This window comes from Lampris incognitus, chromosome 7 (assembly GCF_029633865.1).
Source record: "Lampris incognitus isolate fLamInc1 chromosome 7, fLamInc1.hap2, whole genome shotgun sequence".
In the NCBI taxonomy this organism is placed as follows: Eukaryota; Metazoa; Chordata; class Actinopteri; order Lampriformes; family Lampridae; genus Lampris; species Lampris incognitus.
This window is the reverse complement of record NC_079217.1, coordinates 20,010,575-20,029,041: the sequence shown is the minus strand read 5'-3', so window position 1 is coordinate 20,029,041 and position 18,467 is coordinate 20,010,575. Positions and strand designations below refer to the sequence as shown.

The window sequence follows — 18,467 nt, the reverse complement described above, 5'->3', positions numbered from 1 at the left end:
CCTACTCTTTTTTTGTTTCCACAGGGCTAAAGTTGCCCCTGTATCTGTGGCGACAGAGTGGGGTCAGACTGTAAACCACAAGCAAACATGCACACAAGCACACACACACAGGCACACTCACACATGTTTGTACAAGCAACACACACACACATACACAGAGGCACATACATGTATGTGACAAATGTTGACACTCACATACAGACAGACACCTGCATCTAACTTCGCCATCCACACACTCATGCACTTAGACTGACAAAACACATTGACAGGTGTGAGCAGACATGGAGTCACAACGGGGAGTCATACAAAGGCAGAGCCTCACACAAGCAAAGAGCTTTTTAAACCCTACCATGCACCCCTCCCACCTACACACACACACACACACACACACACACACACATACACAAAGGTGGGACAGCATGTTAAACAGCGTGGTTCTAGGCAAACAAACTGTAATATAAATTGTTTAGAATAGCCCCTTTATGAGGGTCCATCACAGGGAAATCTTGGTATTTTATTAGCTTCAGATTCTCTGGCACAGGATTTCAGCTTATTTTAAGGATTCCTGTAAAAAAAAAAAAACCACCCACCCAACAGTGATGACTTGATGTTAGGATATAATGATACTTTTGGGGGAAAGATTTCCTGAACTGTTGCGATGTTTTGGAAAACCTTGGGAACACACTCATGTAGCTATACTTACATTTTTTGGGGGGGGGGATTTTATATACTGTATTAATCCCCGTGGGGAAATTCTTCTCTGCATTTAACTCATCCTAGCTGTGTAGCTAGGAGCAGTGGGCAGCTGCAGCACCCGGGGCACCGACTCCAGTTCATCTTGCCATGTCAGGGGCACAGACAGGAGTATTGACCCTAACATGCATGTCTTTTTGATGGTGGGGGAAACTGGAGCACCCGGAGAAACCCCACGCAGACATGGGGGGACCTTGCAAACTCCACACAGAGGACGACCTGGGATGGGATGGGATAGGATGACCCCCCCCCCTGAAGTTTGGACCACCTCGAGGTTCAAACCCAGGACCTTCTTGCTGTGAGGCAACAGCGCTAACCACTGGGCCACCGTGCTGCCTAACTCAGCTGACGACAACGTTCAAGCGTTTCCCAGGGAAGTAAAGGTGTAAAGGAGCAGAGGTGTGCAAATATGAATACAAATATATAATTACTTCCATAGTATGTGAAATATATTAAATCCAGACCAACCTGTACATGGAGGTCCCTTCTCTTTTGCACATGCATTGACCATAAGGTCCTCTATGCAATCTCCTCCTTTTCTTATACATCTCCCCTCCCTGAGTGAGGTGATGAAGCGGAGTTCATGTTTTGTAGACGGACCATACTCTGCACGTATATATGGTCGCTAAACAAGTTCCTTCATTTTGGAAGTTACCTTTAACACCTGCACTGCAGACATGAGGCAACAGTTTGATGTGCACCAGTCGGACTGGATGGACAAGCGACTCACGCTGAGCTAAATGTCCTCTGCAAAGTTACAACATCTAGGAATGAAACATGTCCCGTGTAATGAAACAACCTCAACTCCCAAACCAGACGTGGCTTGCCCCCCGTCTGATAAGCCGGCTTATGTTCTTTAGAGTTCACCTGTGACTGAATGAAATCACTGTAATTACAGACAACTGACGCAACTCACCGTGTCTAACCTGCCCTACTTTTATCCCCTGGAATAATCCTTTTTAATAGCTGGCTTTTAGACAACCTTTTGTGTCATCTTCTGGAAGCTGATTTGCTTCGTTTCACCCTCTAGTTGAAGCTACTTAACAGACGGGGGTCGTGATTTCCTAGCCCGGCAAAAGTTCGTTCTTTTCACCCCCTCGAATCAGGCTGCTTTAACTGTTACTGCAAACCTGTAAGAAGGTCGAGGCCTCAACAGGGGCGGGCATGGCTCCGGAGGTAGAGTGGGCCGTCTAGTAATCGGAAGGTTGCTAGTTTGATTCCCGGCTCCTCCAGAGAGCGTGCCGAAGCGTCCTTGAGCAAGACACTGAACCCCCCTAACTGCTCCTGATGAGCAGGTTGGCACCTTGCGTGGCAGCCTCCACCATCAGTGTATGAATGGGTGTGTGAATGGGTGGATGTGAGGCGTGCACTGTAAAGCACTCTGAGCGGTCGGTAGACTAGAAAAGCGCCACATAAATTCATCGTTTAACAGGTCTGCACGAGCCTCCTCTGGACTCTGGCCACGTCTGCCACAAAACTAACTGATGTCGACAGGGTCGTGTTTTAGTTCACAAGTACCCAGCATCAACCCTCTCCGTTGTTTCTTCTTCCTCCCTCGTTCTCTTTTCCTGTCTCCAGTGCAGCACCTTGCTGCTCCCCTCCCTGCTCCCCTCCCTCTCTCCATACCTCCCAGAGAGATCTGGGGCTCTTCTGTTTGTTGCTGTTTTGTTTTGTTTTTTTGAACAAACCGAGGCCACACGCATCCTCTCCGCAGCACCGCACTCAGATACCCCGAGGATACCCTGAGCTGACAGGTAGAGGAGCGCTGTGCACACATGCACACACACACATGCATGAAGAAACACACACACACACACACACACACACACACACACACACACACACACACACACACACACACACACACACACTTGTGTGCAAACACTCGCATGCAGTCCCACATCTGGCATGGTCAAGGTCAAGGACCATTTACCCCCCGTATTAAATGCATTCAGATCTGACAGATCGACCAAGCCTCCCTCTCTCTGGACTTTGCATGACTCCATCTGACGCCAGCGTTTTCCTTCATCCGTCCACTTTAAAGCCATCTGGCCTCCACCACCATCACCACATCGCTATGTTTTACAACGGGGCTTTGATATTGGATTTGTTTGTGTGTTTGCGGTGACACAGAGAAAATTAAAATACTCTAAGGGTCAGTCATGTGTTAGTCAAGAGGCTTTGATTTTTCTTGTGTACATGTGTAATAAAAGTATGTGTGTGTGTGAGAGAGACAGCGAGCAAGAGGGAGAGAGAGAGAGAGGGATAGCAAATAAACACCAGAAAATGAGATAATTGTGTGTGTGTGTGTGTGTGTGTGTGTGTGTGTGTGTGTGTGTGTGTGTGTGTGTGTGTGTGTGTGTGTGTGTGTGTGTGTGTGTGTGTGTGTGTGTGATGGGGAAAGCTAGCTCAAAATGCCACAGAGAAAAAGCTGTCGTTGTGGCCTGAAGTGTTAACGGCATACTTAATTAACAGCATGGAGGAGAGGGGGGGGGGGCTGGCAGAGCCAAGTAGAAATATTGGACCAAATAATTCGCTGATGGTTTTCATCACCGTCTAAAACACCATCGCCACGCATATGGAAAGGAAGCTGGATAAAAAGGAAGGACATGTTCGAGCTAACGCGGTACAGACACGCTCGCACTCCAGAAACAGGAAACCAACATCACATTGATTCATTCATTTATTTGCACATTCCTGGAGTGCATCTTCTGTTAAGGGCACTGAACCCGTTCAGTTCCTCTACCGCCAAGAACATGTGTGAGCCACTGAAAAGTAAATGCCAGGCAAACATCACGGAAACAAGAAACTATAAGTTCACAGAAACCCAGTCCCCTGGAAATACCAACTATTTAGGCAGAGAGAAGAAAATAAGAAAGCTGGGCTCTGTTGCCTTTTTTATCTGCTGGTATAGGCCACTCAGTAGGGCTTCTTCTGTTGGGAGGATAGCGAACACACACACACACACACACACACACACACACACACACACACACACACACACACACACACACACACACACACACACACACACACACACACACACACACACACACACTTGGTTAGCGCTAATTACATTGGAGCAATTAAACCCGCTGAGATGCATCTTACAACAAAGTTTTCACACATCTTACCTCATGTGACCGTCGCCGAGCTGATGAAGAAATAAATCACAATGAATCAAAATGAATTTCAAACATCGCCGCTGTGGACATCGAACTGTTGGCGGCGTATTAACAGTCGTGTGGACCATGACACTCACCTGAGTACAGACGCAGCAGCACGAAACCACAGCCGAGGACCAACAGCAGCACAGCCAACGCAGCCAACATCCAGCTGCTGGGTTCTGATCAGAGACACAACAGTCAATGCGCATTGGTGGCGAACAGCGAATCTTTACTGCCGCGATGTGGTAGTAAGAGGTACTGCAGTGTAATTTTATGGGCGTGTTATGTGATTTGGTACTATTTTGGTTGTTTTATACCATGCAGTGTTATATACACAATGCTAGACCGCTAAATGTTGATAAACAAAGTTAAACAGGAACCAAGCTGTTGTTGTCAACTGTCTGACCCTTGTTCTCACCGTGCACAGTAAGGACGAAGCTCTTCTGGATAGGCATACGAAGCGAGGCATGGGACACCTTGCAGGTAAACTGACTCCCCGAGTCGCTAAGCGAAGGTTTGAGGTAGAAGAAAGCCGAGAGGGAGTAAGTACCCCCATGGTTGTTTCTGTGACTGGAGAGGAGAATATTTTGGAGCCTCCTGGGAAGGGGACCGCCAACTCGCTGGCCCGATGCCCCTGGCTCCTCCTGCTGGTACCACTTGATGTCCACATCCAGTGGGTAGTAGCCCTCGGCCGTGCACACAACCTTCTGCTCACCGGCCTCCTGCAGCGTCAGAGTGGAGCCAACATTGAGGGAGACGCGGGGAGATTCTGAGGGGAGGAAGCGGTGGAAAGGAAGTGGGATCACGACGCAATCAAGCTGCATTATATGAACACATGAGGAAACCATAGCAACACTTGAGTCTTAGTGAGCAGCAGACAAAAAAAATGTGCCAAAATATATTGATAAAGACATGGGTTGTTAAAATTTGAGTCACTTGTTTTCTTTTTCTTTTCTTTTTTTTTACAGCCTCATAGGTCATGATACTGAGTTTTCAAGGAATGAACTCTCCTTCACACTTGCTCAGAAGCGCTCTTGGTCATAACTAGTGAGTGCTTTCTCACCTTGGATATGCAGAGTTATATCCTGACTGATGGATAGCGGAGGCACAGAAACAGAGCACACATATAGGCCCTCGTGGCCTATCTTGACAATGGGGAGAGAGAAGGACGCGTCTCCCTTTGCCAGGCTCCTCAGCCCAACCCCCCTCCCGAGCGTCTGCCCAGTACGGCTGTCATGGCTGAATAATCTGGTGCGATGTCCGTGCTCTCGGGAATGCCAGTCCACGGTGAAGTGTGGTTTCTTGTGGTCAACAGCAAACTCACAGTGGAGCTTTTGGTCGGACCCCAGTCTCGCAATTAATGATGGGGACTGTGTTTGGAGGACCATGGCCACTAGAAGAGCACACACAGAGACAGAAGAAGCTACGTTTTTGGACCAAAAACTGTAAAAGACAAATACAGATAAAGACACATTAAAATGTAGTATGTCATATACTGCTGTGTATTGTGTTGATTGCAAGGCCCTTCGGGACTACCTTGTGATTTGGGGCTATACAAATACACGACTTGATTTAAAACAGGAAACTGTGTGTAAATGTAAGGAAGGTCTTGTGCAGATTGAGTTTTCCCTCGTTTAATATTTTTGGGAGGGGGCATCCGGGTAGCGTAGCAGGTCTGTTCCCTTGCCTACCAACACGGGGATCGCTGGTTCGAATCCCCATGTTACCAACGGCTTGGTCGGGCATCCCTACAGACACAATTGGCCGTGTCTGCGGGTGGGTAGCAGGATGTGGGTATGTGTCCTGGTCGCTGCACTAGCGCCTCCTCTGGTCGGTCGGAGGGAGAGGGAGCTGGAGGGAATAGCGTGATCCTCCCACGCACTACACCCCCCTGGTGAAACTCCTCACTGTCAGGTGAAAAGAAGCGGCTGGCGACTCCAAATGTATCGGAGGAGGCATGTGGTAGTCTGCAGCCCTCCACAGATCGGCACAGGGGGTGGAGCAGCAACCGGGACGGCTCGGAAGAGTGGGGTAATTGGCCAAGTACAATTGAGGAGAAGAGAAGAGAAGAGAAGAGAAGAGAAGAGAAGAGAAGAGAAGAGAAGAGAAGAGAAGAGAAGAGAAGAGAAGAGAAGAGAAGAGAAGAGAAAAGAAAAGGGGAGGGGGGTAAATATTTTTGGGAGGAACACCGTCTTCTCTGAGTGAAAACAGGTTTTGCCCTGGCAGCAGTACAGTGAATGCATGTATGTAAAACGGAGAGCGAGAGGGATGAGGGAAAGTAAAAGAGAACAAGTGAAAATGAGAGATTAAACATTTGACGGTAACGCTGGTCATATATATTTATAGTTATAATTTAGTTATAGCTTTAGTTACAATTTAGGGTAACACTATAGCTACACAAATGAAGCGTTAGTTAAGTATTAGTAATTACTGAATTCATCATTTGTAAAGCATTTGTAAAGCAAGACATGCACCAATGGTTAGTGTTTTAATAGATGTTTATACATACTTAATAATACTGCAATTCATGATTAATTCGGGTAGTTATTAGTTGTTAGTTAAGGATTTTGTATGAGCTCATCTAAAGTGAGGATTATCTATGCCTTACAAAGCATTTACAAATGAGATCGAAAGGCCAGCAATACCTTGAGACTCACAAAAGTCTAAAGCAGTGTTTCTCAACCCTGTCCTCAAGGAACCCCTATCCTGCATATTTTCTTTGCAACCCTGAATAGGTACCTGTTTGTAGTTATTCAACCAATCAGCAATGAATTTTGTCAGATGTTGCACACCTTGCATAATTAAGTGCTGCGAGATGATTGGTCGAGTAAGTACAAGCAGGGCTACCTATGCAGGGTTACAATGAAAATCTGCAGGATAGGGGTTCCTTGAGGACTGGGTTGAGAAACACTGGTCTAAAGGATCTTATGATCCTTTAGAAAGTGTAAGTACATGATTAATAAACTATGTAGATATACCTTTTTGCATGAATTAATCATGAATTGCAGTATTAATAAGTATTCATAAACATCTATTAACACGCTAACTATTGGCACGTGTCTTGCTTTACAAATGCTTTACAAATGATGAATTCAGTAGTTACTAATAATTAACTAATGTTTCATTTGTGAAGTTATTATAGTGTTACCCAATTGAGTTATATCTGTCGTTATAGTTACAGTTATAGTTGCTGTTATAGTTATAGTTTTAGTTGTAGTTATAGTTGCTATCATTGTAGTTGTAGTTACAGTTATAGTTGTAGTTAGTTACAGTTATGGTTATAGTTGTTAAAGTTGTCGTTATAGTTACAGTTATAGTTGTAGTTGTTATAGTTATAGTTGTTATAGTTGTAGTTAGTTATAGTTACAGTTATAGTTACAGTTGTAGTTAGTCATAGTTGTATAGTTAGTAATAGTTGTAGTTACAGTTATAGTTGTAGTTATAGTTTAGTATGGTTGTAGTTATAGTTTTAGTTATAGCTGTAGTTATAGTTTAGTTATAGTTGTAGTTATGGTTACAGTTAATAGTCATAGTTATTATTTAGTTATAGTTATGGTTACATTTGCCAATTGTGATCATTGTTACCTGTGGTGACGATGGTGTCTCTGTCCCCAATAGCAGCCCTGCTATGGCAGTCCTCCTGTCCTGAGGGTATGAAATGAAAGGCACTTTATTTTGTCATTGTAGGTTACAACAAAATGATAGGTTACAATGAAATGTGTTCTCTGCATTTAACCCATCCTATTGTATAGGAGCAGTGGGCAGCTGCAGCGCCCGGGGACCAACTCCAGTTCTTCTTCCCATTGCCTTGCTCAGGGGCACAGACAGGAGTATTAACCCTAACATGCATGTCTTTTTGGTGGTGGGAGGAAACTGAAGCACTCAGAGGAAACCCACACAGACACGGGGAGAAGATGCAAACTCCACACAGAAAGGACCTGGCACAGCCTGGGGTTAAAACCCAAGACCTTCTTGCTATGAGGCAACAGTGCTACCCACCGGGCCACCGTGCTGGTATGTTGGTATTACCCTGTCTAAGAAGGCTGGTGACAGTGAACAGGTCCTCCGTGTGTCTGAAGGTGCAGGTGAACCAACAGTCATGCTTATGGGCCCCATGGCCAGGCCAGCGCATCTCATTGTCCTCTGCTTTGTACCTCTGCAGTTCACAGTCCAGTTGGTCTGCAGCAACCGCATCCAAATATCTCCTCAGATCCACCCTTGAACCTTCAAAAGAAAATAAAAGAGAAGACACAGGGAATGGTTGAAAGGATGGGCAGAAATTTAAAAAGGAAAGGGTGTGCTAGAATACAGTTCAATAGAATTCAATAGAAAGGATTATACTACACATTGCTTGACACGTACTTCATACACATACTCACCAGAGACCAGGAAAGTGATTGCGTGGGGATTAACCGACGTGTCCCCAGCGTTACCAAACTGCACCACAACAGCTCTGTTGTGGACCTGTACCTCAGTGGCATTCCCCGAATTAAAAAAAACATGATCAACAAATTGGCAGGGTAGCCATGACATCTGCTGGATACAGTGGAGTCCTGTCAAAAAAAGGGGGGGGATTGAATACGTGTGTGTTTGTGTGTGGGGGATGCATGCGTGTGCGTGAGAGAGAGCGAAAGAGAGAGAGTCAGTTATTTGTCTCAGTGGATTTTATTTACAACCTGCAACCTGCAAATAATCAACAAAATGTGATAGATTTGGAAGTTATAAAAAGGGGGGAAAGGCTTACCTGCAAAGAGATAAAAGTAGATGAGGATATTTAGTACCATACCCATGATTATTAATCGACAGAAATCGCTTGTTGCTGCTCTGGCGCCATACTTGATAAGACGGTATAGCTTTCACTTTCACTTCATACCAACCCGGCCAACCCCCGAATCCTAACTATAGCCCAAATGAATTGGCTGAAGATTTCACTGCAAACCTATTCCAATGTGTTGTGTGGTGTATTATTTAAGCTAACTGTAATTTTTTTATGTGATGTTATGCGAATTGCAATGTTTAATGTGTATTTACCAACAGAAACTAAATGGTCGTGTTATAATAGTAAACGTAGCTACGGCAGTACATAGGACATACGCTTATATTACACACACCAGACTTGTAAAAAAAAGAAGGAGTAACCTTCATTCTTATCCATTACGATTTTCAAAATATTAATGGGATAAATCTTGTTTGCCAATGACAGTGCAGTACCCGGTTTATCCTCATAGCGCCGCCTGGCGCTGTGAGGATACACTTGTTAGCAACTGTACGTCCTCTTTAGAGTGCACGTTGATACGGAAATGACGGAGTGCTGAACGAAAATAACAGCACGCCGCTAAAATCGTGGCAACGAAGGTTTACCTATGTGGTTGACTTCACCTGTAGCACAGTTATTTATCATCGTATTGTATATATTGAACGAGTGGGTTGTGGAATAAATCGCTTCTGCAACATTCTGATCGCCGTGAGCCAGAAAGATTTGATGCGACGTTTGGCGCACGTATGGAGAGTTGAAAATTTGGCCTGCACGTCCGTTCGTCTGCTAGCACATTAAGGATGGACAAAGGTATTACCATCATTCTCCAAATTCAAGATTGAATTAAGCAATTAAATCCGTGCCGACATCGGTAGATGATGGTAGGAAATGAGGAATTTGTATAGATTTTTATTTTGGAAGATCCACTGGAGACTTGGAAGATCTGTAAATTAGGAGAAAATATTCTTATAGGTTTTGATTAATTAGACGTCGGTAATGCAACGTTTCCAGCTTTAAGCGGCATTTAAAACAAGAAAAAGAATATAAAACTAAATGTGTAGTCGTGATGTAAAATATTTCCCTGTGTGCGTGCGACATTTCTGCATGGTCTCTCCACAATCAACTCATAATTGCTTCTCTAAGCCATCCTGTATAGAGTGTGTGTGTGTGTGTGTCACGTTCTATCCAGAAAATAGAAATTAAAAAAAATGATACATATATTATTACATTATCGGCTGCAGTTATTACATTTTCAACGGATTTTTTTCCAATGCTAGGCCAATAACGTAATAACCAGCCAACAACGTAATACCCTATTACATTATTGGCAAGTTATTAAGTTATTGGCTTTATTACATTTAAAAGGGCAAAAATTATTACGTTATTGGCAGGCATTACGTTATTGGCAGGTATTACATTATTGGTTGCTACAAAGAAAAGTTTTAATATTGTAACACTTATGTCTCTATCTTGTCCCTTTGTGTTCTAAGAGTCGGCAATTCTTCAAGGAGGGTTCCTTTTGGCTAACAAGGTTAGTCTCCCAGCCTCCCTCTCCACCCTGCAGAAAGATGACTGGCCCAAGGCGGGTCACCCAGTCCTGCAGGCGGTTCGAGAGCTTTGCAAACAGGTGCAAGATAACGGCAGTCTCAACACAAAGGCTGTCGACTGGAGAAAGAAAATAATTTGTGTTCTGTGGTGTAAACTGTGGTGCAGGGAGAATAGAGAGGATATAGAGACAGGCTGGAAGGAGAACCCATTCTTTCAGATCCAAAATGGCCTCCCTGAGGTCAACTATGTTGTCCTGCTAGAGCTGGTTAAGTCAATGGCAGCAGCTGAGACCTTTGGCTACCTCCTCCGGTGTCTTCCCAGAGCCCAGATCACTGTTGAACTGAGTAGGCTGGCTCAACACGTGGCCTGTAGCCCCACTTCAGAGGACGATGTCCGTCTCTTCCTGGGGGTATTTCAGGAACTGTGGAGGGGTGGAGATGAGTGGAAGGCAGGAGAAGAAGACAGCCTGGAGAAGATGCTGACTGATCAGTTTGCTCGTCTCTCCTCCCAGCCTCCACTTTCAAACTTTACTGGTCAGTCCCCTCAGGCTGCTAAGAGGCTAAAGCTAGACACATTGGATCTGCCTCCACCGTCACCGTCTGTATCCCCATCCACCACTGATGTGTTATACATTCTCCTCCACACTCTGAGAGACTTAAGAGATCATGTGTCCACAACAGACCTCTGCCATCAAGCCCTTTCTGTTTCCCTTAACGCTGTCTACACCTCCTTCCTTATAAATCAAGTGGTCATACTTCCCATAAAGCAGAAGATGCACTTTCTATCAAAGGTTGTAAGCCTTAGAGTTGTGAATGATGGGAAGTTGACTTCAGAGCTTCTTCAGGAAGTTCAGAGAGACTTGCGAGCATCTCACAGCCCCTCTCTGTATCAACCCAGTAGGATGACTCTAAATCAAGCCTTGAGGATTGTAACAGAGCTCATACAGTTTTGGCAAGACAGAGGCCTGCTTAAGATGTCCTCAGGTACTTATCCAACTTATTCAGCATTTAAACTAGCACAAAGTATCCAGAGAACTCTAGAAGCCTTGGAGGGAGTGAACACTGGAACTATAAATGTAATGGATGAGCAGCAGAGTCTGACAAAGATGACAGTTATACTAAGAGGTGCACAGGAGTGCCTGGCCTTCCCTGTGATAGAGAACAGCCCTGAGATGAATGCTAGGGTCACAATGGCCATCATTAATTATCGCCTTGAGAACTATCAAGACTTTGCAGTATTATTGGCTTCCGAAAAGAGCTGGGCCACAAGCAACAGTCACTGGATGGACTGCCTGGAAAGGAATCAAGCAGCCTTTCGGCAACATGAAACGCTAATCACACTATCCACCACTTTCATGAGTGCATGCCACAGCAACACAGTGGATGTAAGCCAATCCAAAAAACTACTGAAAATCATTGTGGACATTTTCTCTCAACTTCCCCTTGAAGACAAGAACAAAGTATTGGCTGCCATGATGACACTGTCAAGTAGAGGGCTCTTTGGGGTCTCTCTCCCCTCTGCCTTGACGGATGGCTTTGGACAGGAACTCAACATGGCTTTCAACTGCATCATCCAGGGAAGGGGTGACGCATCAGTGGCAATGTTGCATAGTAGTCTGAACACCGCTGTTGCTTTGATAGCAAGGGTAGCATTCCAAAACCCCAAGGCTGCTTTAAGGTCTTGCTGTCATTCAGCTATTTTCAATAAGGGAGGGTTCTCTCTTATGGCTACGATCCTGCAGCAGCTACATGGACTGAGAGGGAGGGAGATAAAAGATGAGGAACAAAGGAGTTGGGAAGTAGACATAGAAAAAGCGGCAGGCGACCGGACATATGGAAGAAGAGATGCTGTAGGTGACCAGAGTCTACTCTGTTGTTGCCTGCAGGAGACAATTAAGAACAAATTGTTGTCAGCCAATGAAAAAGAACAGTTCCTCAAGTTCCTGGGTCTGCTAATGACGCCTGTCATAGAGATTGAGGGAGAAGAAAGAAGACAAAGTTTTTTGTTGCCCCAGGAAGTTGTGTGTTCTTTCGTCTTGCCTCACCTTTCCTCCATGGGTGAGCTCACTGCCTTTTTTTCATACTTTCAAAATGACATCTTTTTCTTTGTTGTAAAGTTTTCCAAAGTAATTGATAGGCCTTTTACAGGCACAAATATTGTCTTAGAACACTTGTAGTATGTAGTCTATAGTATATAACTGAGCCATTGAAATGGCTCAGTTGGCTGTGAATGGCTGGCATCCAGTGAATGGCTGTGAATGGCTGTGAAAATATGAGTCTGTTTGATCCAAATCATCACTCTTTCTTCTCTTCAGATTATGGCCTTAGTTCCTCTCATGGTCTTAATTTTGAAGCCAGTCTGCAGCTACTCCAAGGTGCCCTGAGTCTGGAGCTCCAGGAGCCAGTCTCTTCTCCTCACTGGGTCCTGAACTGTTCTCCCTTTCCTCTGCTCTACATCCTGGCCCAGCACCTCCACCAGGCCACCAGGTGGGTTTTTAGGCCAATCTCAGATCCCTGATTGTGATTTCCACCCCCCCCCCCCACACACACACACATACAGGCATTCCAATCTACCAACAAATGTCATTAAATGTGTAAAGCTGAAGTCCTTGGTTTCCCCTATCTGTCCCTCCATTTGGCGGCAAGAATCACAAACAAGGCGTGGCAACCACTGCCGTTTGTGTGCTGTCAGTCCAGCAGTAAACAGTTCCAACCTTTGTAAAATTGCCATCCCCAGAGCAAAGCTAGCACAGACAATCTAATGTATTGCAAACTACATCAACCAATGTGGGAACCCTGTTGTACTGTAATATTGATTGTAGATTGGTATATTACTAGTCCCTCAGTAGCATTGCCAAATTGTCATCACGTTTCAGTCCTTTTTCCTGCTTGAGTAGGAACATGTTGGCTGCTGCACCATTGTTCATCCTACCCTGTGAGGAATTTCATCAAGTGTATGAAGAGTGTCTCCAACCCATTATAAAGATGTGTTAAGTGTTATGTAACCTGACTCCATGGTAGATAGATAAAATACCATGTAAAATCCTGGATTTCCGCTTTAATGCTGAATACATCAAGTTATTTACCCTTACTTCGTGTAAAATCCTTATTTACTCATGTGCTGTTTCAATCTCCTTTTACATCTTAAACTAAACCCATTTTATCTCTGCTAGGTGTTGGGAGCAGCCACAAGAGGCTGCACACTCCCACTTTTCAATGGACACCAAGGAGCTGCTGGTCTCAGCACTGACTACACTGGGGTACATAGTAGGTCGAGAAGTAGCAGTTGCCCCCAGTACCTGGTCTAGAGCCCTGTTCTGGCTCTACAACAAGATGGAACAGCTAGACTGGACCGTTCGCTTCCACTTAAAGACTGTATGGGGAGAGCACTTCAAAAATGAGGTGCCATCATCTCTGATGACTGTATGTGCTCTTCCAGAACAGGTGGGAAATTTTTATTTGAATTCATATGTCTTGATTGCTTGATAACTTCCATCACAGGTTAATGAGATTATGAATTATGTTGTTAGTTCGTTTTTGCTTGTCCATATTGTTGAGCTTGCTTTCCGAACTTGAACATCTCCTGTATTTTTTTAAACTTCTCTGGCTTTCTCTGTCTAGGAGTGGACAGATTTGGAGCTGCCCCATTATGGCCAGGGAACAGGCCTCCTGGCCTGGATGGAGTGCTGCTCTATATCACACTCCATCCAAACCACCATGCTGTCTTGTCTCTCTTTGGACCAGTGTAATCCTGATCACTGTAACATGTTCAGCAAAGGCCTGCTGGTGGCCCTGACTCAAACTCTGCCCTGGTGCTCCATCTCTGAGTGGACTAGACTGCTGAGAACCTTGCGGGAGCTCCTTTGCTCAGGCAAGCTTCATGTTCCCTACTCGTTGGAGTATGTGGACTACCTGCCTCTCCTGGATCTCAGGGACTTCTCCTATGAGCTCCGCTTGTCGGTTATCCTGCTGCGTGTCCTGCAGTTTCTCTGTGGTCCCAGCTGCTCCAACTGGCTACCAGTGGAAGGATGGTCTCATGTTGGGAGGTTGTACGCCCATGCTGTGAGGGAGATACTGGCATCGCTGAAATCCCAACTGCCTCTTTCTTCAACCATCAGTTCATCTATTTCTCCAAAAACCTCTGCCACACCTGCTCCATCATCTGATTCTGTTATGTCATCGAAGCCAGAAGACTGTAGCCAAGCCTCTGCTTCATCCAAACTTTCAAAAGTGTCTAAGAAGCCAGAAGACCATAAACACAAAGTGTCTCCACTCACCATCCCTGCCCTATCTGTAGAGCCACTGAAAGAGGAAAGAGTTCCAATAGTTCCCAGCAAGGAAGTCTTGTTTGTTCTCAGCCAGCTCTTCTGTCATGTTCAACATGTTCAGGTTTGAATTATTAATATATTGACTGTGCTTACAGCATGACCGTGAACAACTGTAACAATGGTGAATTTTTAAAAATGTATTGGAATGGTTTCTGCAACAGTTTTTTTCTTTTGTCTCCCAGGTGATGATGCCAGGGGGTCAGTGTGAGCCTCTGTTCCTGTGTGCCTTGGAAATCCTCAGCCACTACAAGGCCATCATTACTGCCTTCCCAGACAGCAGCACACCCCTGGAGAGTGACAACACCAGACACTTCTTCTCCACCATCACAAACAACCTGGAGAACGAACAGATGAAGGCTGTGCTTCAGCAGAACATCACTCAACTCATGTCCTCGGTGGCATAAAACTCCTCAGATTTCTTCATTTGTGTACACTGTTGAGAGATCTAGATTTTGGAGTCCCTGGTTTAAAGATACACATAAAAACAACAATTCTCATTGTAATGTATCATTAGTAGAATATATAAAATTATTTTATAAAAGCAAGATATTTATTCTTCTGCTTTTAGATAAGTTTTTGACCAAACTAGTTTCAGGATGTCTCACCACTTGCTGTCTACACTCTGTAGTGTCATGTAAACTTTATTCAGACACGTGGCATGACTGGTTTTAAGTTTGAGGAGTCTATTACAAATCAGTTGTTTGACATTTTGACATCAGTAGAGTTCTTTTCAAAGTTTTAGTCATATTTTGAGTATATTAGCAGAAATCCTGTTAAAGCCAGGACTCTTATATCTGTAACAAATTTGATGTTTTGCACTGATGTCTTAATAAAAAAAGAAAAAAAAGAAATAAGATTTTGAAATCAATAAAAAGTATTATTTCTTAACAATAAAGTTTTTTCCTTCTAAAATGCTGTTCTGAATCAGCCAGCTTAATACTGTTTTGCTAACAAAATATTGTTAAGAAAAGGACATTAATGAAGATATCAGTCATGTTTATTCATAAAAATAATTTAGTAGTTCAGGTATTATTATAAAAGCAGCAGAGCAAAAAGTTCTCATTCTGTTTATTAGTATTCTTAGTAACTGATGACCCTCCTAGATTGATTCCTAAGAAGTACACATTCGCAGGAAAAAAACAGCATTGATAGGCATGGACTAATTCTACAACACATTTTACACACAAGTGATAAATGATGCAGGACCGAGACTTCGTGCCAATGAGAAAAGGCCTTCCAAAGTGTTAATGTCAGACCAGGTTTTTTTCCAGGACAGTAATGCACACTATTAAATGGTAAATGAACTGCATTTGATATAGCACTTTTTCTAGCTGTGACAGCCGCTCAAAGCATGTTACAATTAATGTTTCACATTCACCCACGCAAACACACACTCATTCACCAACGGCAGTGACAACCATGCAAGGTAACAACCAGCTCATCAGGAGCAGTTAGGGGTTAGGCATCTTGCACAGGGACACTTCGACTATTTGCCAGAAGGAGCCGAGGATCAAACCAGCAACCCTGCCAGTTACCAGACAACCTGCTGTACCTGCTGAGTTACTGCTATCCATTGTTCATTCTGTCTTTTACCTGGCTTTGTGGGAGTCATCTTTCCCTCTCTTCTGCCTACGGTACAGTCTTTGAGCTTTCTTCAGCAGGAGGATGAACCAGTAGATCTGAGGAGCCAGGATAGCCAGGTTGCCTACATTGCAGTGGAGAGGCAGGTGGAAAGCCACTCTGTGCAGAGGAATGTCATACTGGCGTCCATACATCCAGTACATGAAGGGGAAGAGGAGGATGCGGCAAGTGAAGAAGCTCACAAGAACCATGACACCGTTGATCTTGTGGAGCCTACTGTCCTCCAGGCCCAGCTAGATACAGAAAGCAAGTTGGGTAAGACAGAGGATTAACAGGGGAAAAAAAGGGGGAAAAATATAGGTCAACATCACCCTTTGTGGTAATAGAACAAAATAAGAATTGTATCTCAATCCTTTCTAGTGTAAAGGTTATGGAGTTGGTCAACAGCTAGTTACGATGGTATAATATAAGCTGTTAACAGGTATCCAGTAACACTGTACAGGGGTCACTTGTGCATTTGCGCCAGCTGTGTACCTGAATGAGAATCTTTCCTATTGAGACGAATGGAGTGCTGAACTCTGTAATGAACAGACAGCCTATGAAGAAATCTCCCAGTCCTCTCCTGAAAAACTGAAAAATACATATGTTGTAACAGTCAGTCCGCCCTAAGCTGGCAGGGCGTTTATTTTGAGTGTGCAATACAAATAGAGTATGACACATACACAGTTTTCACCGAGTGTGTGAGAGAGTTCTCCTCCTTACCAGAGTAATAGGCATGAAAACGAGAAGCAGCGCAAGGTGATGGAGGACCAACAGCCAGTCCCTCTGGAGGAAGACCCTCACCGTCTGCAGAGAGTGTTCCCTGCATGCACCACTGTGACCTTTGGCCCTCTGAAAATGGAAATTGCTCAGGTACATGGCAAAGATATCGTAAGCCATGTAGGGAGCTCCAAAGAGCACAAACCCGTCGACCAGCCAGTGTCTAAGCGAGATCAAGACACAAAAAGCATATTAGTCCAAATTAATATGTTATGCATCTGCAAGCTATGTCAGATCCTACACGTGAGGGGGGGGGGAAGGGAAAGTCGACAGTGTTTCCTTAAAAAAAAAATTGTCGCCGATTTCCGGTGGGGTAAGTCTATTCTCATACCTGTCAGTCATCACATCCCTGCAGGAGGCGACAACAATTACTCCAGCCGCGGTGGCCAGGGACGCATGGACGGAGGAAACAAACCTAAAGTACAAATTTAATGGCGGTTTCAGTCAGCGAAACATTCACAACAAAACAATTATGTGTATTACGTCATGTTTCTGTTACAATAAATAAAAAAGGCGTCAGAATGACATCACTCCAATAAAGCTTGTTACCTCGTACTAACAGCCACCACGCTCGCATCGCTCCAGTGTGAGCACGTAGATCTGAGCACTTTTCTGGAGATAATGAAGAGTCCTGAGAAAAACGCAGCCCCCCTGGCGAGGAGGGAGAACATCCTCGCTTTTCCTCTGCACCCCCCGCAGCACTTTCAAGTCACCATGGAACTTTTACAAGCTTCGAACAGCTGCAGGGAGACTCCGGAAGAGACGTGTAGCGCCAAATGTTGTACCCCCAAAAGAATGTATACGTATATCGTTAACCATACAATGGGAAATGTATTATTTCAACTATTTTTCAGATTATTTCAATTATTATTACATGTATTATATTATCGACACGGTTTGAGCATACCGAAACCAGTCTTGCGCGTTCGCTACGCTGCTTTGTTTGTAGAAACCGGAGTGATGATATAAAAAACAGTAGGAAAAAAACAATTCCAAATGTTGCTAATTTTCTTTTCCTTACGGAAATTTAACGATAGCCAACGTCCGTTTTCAGTGAACACGTTGCCTTTTCCCGCGACGCTACGGATAACATGGGATACAAACGATTTTGGGGATGCAAATATTGGCGTCGCGTGAGTGACTTGAGCCAAACTCTTGTTGTTATTGTAGCCGATCGATAACGCCCTGCTGGAGTCTAACACTAACATCCAATAATCAAGGACATTGGACTTGGTACAAAGTCACATTTAGTGGCAACACGTTTCTCTCTGTGTGCTTTCTGGACTTCCCCGTTGTGAGACTACATCGTATCATGTGTCATTTTACAGCGCAATCATTGGATGGAAGGGTGCGCTTTGAACCAATGAGAAGGATATTAACGCCAGTAACCTTGGATAAGAATAGAAGTCATAGAAATAACATACGACATGGCAGTAGACCTTTATTAAGAGAATTAGATTGGGCATATGACTGTCGTGAGTGGGCTTGTGCAATAGTTTTTCACATCTATTTGTAC

At 44.3% G+C, this 18,467-nt stretch overlaps 3 protein-coding genes across 4 annotated transcripts; 1 reads left to right on the top strand and 2 right to left on the bottom strand.

Annotated features, from left to right (window-relative positions):
- Nucleotides 1–3,418: 3,418 nt before the first annotated feature.
- Nucleotides 3,419–8,806, bottom strand: dhrs13b.2 (dehydrogenase/reductase (SDR family) member 13b.2). Of its 2 annotated transcripts, none has more exons than XM_056283903.1 (9): nucleotides 8,665–8,806; nucleotides 8,300–8,473; nucleotides 7,950–8,144; nucleotides 7,506–7,565; nucleotides 4,984–5,313; nucleotides 4,339–4,689; nucleotides 4,016–4,099; nucleotides 3,888–3,907; nucleotides 3,419–3,684 (listed from the first exon to the last, which is right to left on the bottom strand). In XM_056283903.1, exons 1-9 carry the CDS (start codon nucleotides 8,708–8,710, stop codon nucleotides 3,673–3,675), a joined length of 1,272 nt encoding a protein of 423 aa, XP_056139878.1. In that variant the 5' UTR covers nucleotides 8,711–8,806; the 3' UTR covers nucleotides 3,419–3,672. The 2 variants fall into 2 exon arrangements, with proteins under 2 accessions (XP_056139878.1, XP_056139877.1); XM_056283902.1 differs by having other exon boundaries at nucleotides 3,419–3,687; nucleotides 8,665–8,803.
- Nucleotides 8,807–9,235: 429 nt separating this feature from the next.
- gemin4 (gem (nuclear organelle) associated protein 4) lies at nucleotides 9,236–14,955 on the top strand. The gene is made up of 6 exons (XM_056283483.1): nucleotides 9,236–9,486; nucleotides 10,167–12,281; nucleotides 12,539–12,710; nucleotides 13,397–13,667; nucleotides 13,845–14,612; nucleotides 14,734–14,955. The coding sequence occupies exons 1-6, from the start codon at nucleotides 9,477–9,479 to the stop codon at nucleotides 14,953–14,955; spliced, it is 3,558 nt and encodes a 1,185-aa protein (XP_056139458.1). The 5' UTR covers nucleotides 9,236–9,476.
- Nucleotides 14,868–18,203, bottom strand: LOC130115702 (TLC domain-containing protein 3A-like). Its single transcript, XM_056283484.1, has 6 exons — nucleotides 17,501–18,203; nucleotides 17,283–17,366; nucleotides 16,895–17,114; nucleotides 16,667–16,762; nucleotides 16,145–16,425; nucleotides 14,868–15,012 (listed from the first exon to the last, which is right to left on the bottom strand). Exons 1-6 carry the CDS (start codon nucleotides 17,620–17,622, stop codon nucleotides 14,997–14,999), a joined length of 819 nt encoding a protein of 272 aa, XP_056139459.1. The 5' UTR covers nucleotides 17,623–18,203; the 3' UTR covers nucleotides 14,868–14,996.
- Nucleotides 18,204–18,467: the final 264 nt, after the last annotated feature.

What these genes read in the sequence shown, in the direction of transcription:
- dhrs13b.2 (XM_056283902.1), bottom strand. Translation starts at nt 8,710, where the DNA reads ATGGGTATGGTACTAAATATCCTCATCTACTTTTATCTCTTTGCAG. An exon ending in CACCAGCCTTCTTAGACAGG is followed by an intron (nt 7,566 to 7,949) that starts GTAATACCAACA and finishes TCATACCCTCAG; the next exon opens with GACAGGAGGACTGCCATAGC. An exon ending in GCTGCTGCGTCTGTACTCAG is followed by an intron (nt 3,908 to 4,015) that starts GTGAGTGTCATG and finishes TTTCTTCATCAG; the next exon opens with CTCGGCGACGGTCACATGAG.
- gemin4 (XM_056283483.1), top strand. An exon ending in CACCTCCACCAGGCCACCAG is followed by an intron (nt 12,711 to 13,396) that starts GTGGGTTTTTAG and finishes TATCTCTGCTAG; the next exon opens with GTGTTGGGAGCAGCCACAAG. An exon ending in TATGTGCTCTTCCAGAACAG is followed by an intron (nt 13,668 to 13,844) that starts GTGGGAAATTTT and finishes TTCTCTGTCTAG; the next exon opens with GAGTGGACAGATTTGGAGCT.
- LOC130115702 (XM_056283484.1), bottom strand. Translation starts at nt 17,622, where the DNA reads ATGTTCTCCCTCCTCGCCAGGGGGGCTGCGTTTTTCTCAGGACTCTTC. An exon ending in TTTTCATGCCTATTACTCTG is followed by an intron (nt 16,763 to 16,894) that starts GTAAGGAGGAGA and finishes TGTATTTTTCAG; the next exon opens with TTTTTCAGGAGAGGACTGGG. An exon ending in TAGGAAAGATTCTCATTCAG is followed by an intron (nt 16,426 to 16,666) that starts GTACACAGCTGG and finishes TTCTGTATCTAG; the next exon opens with CTGGGCCTGGAGGACAGTAG.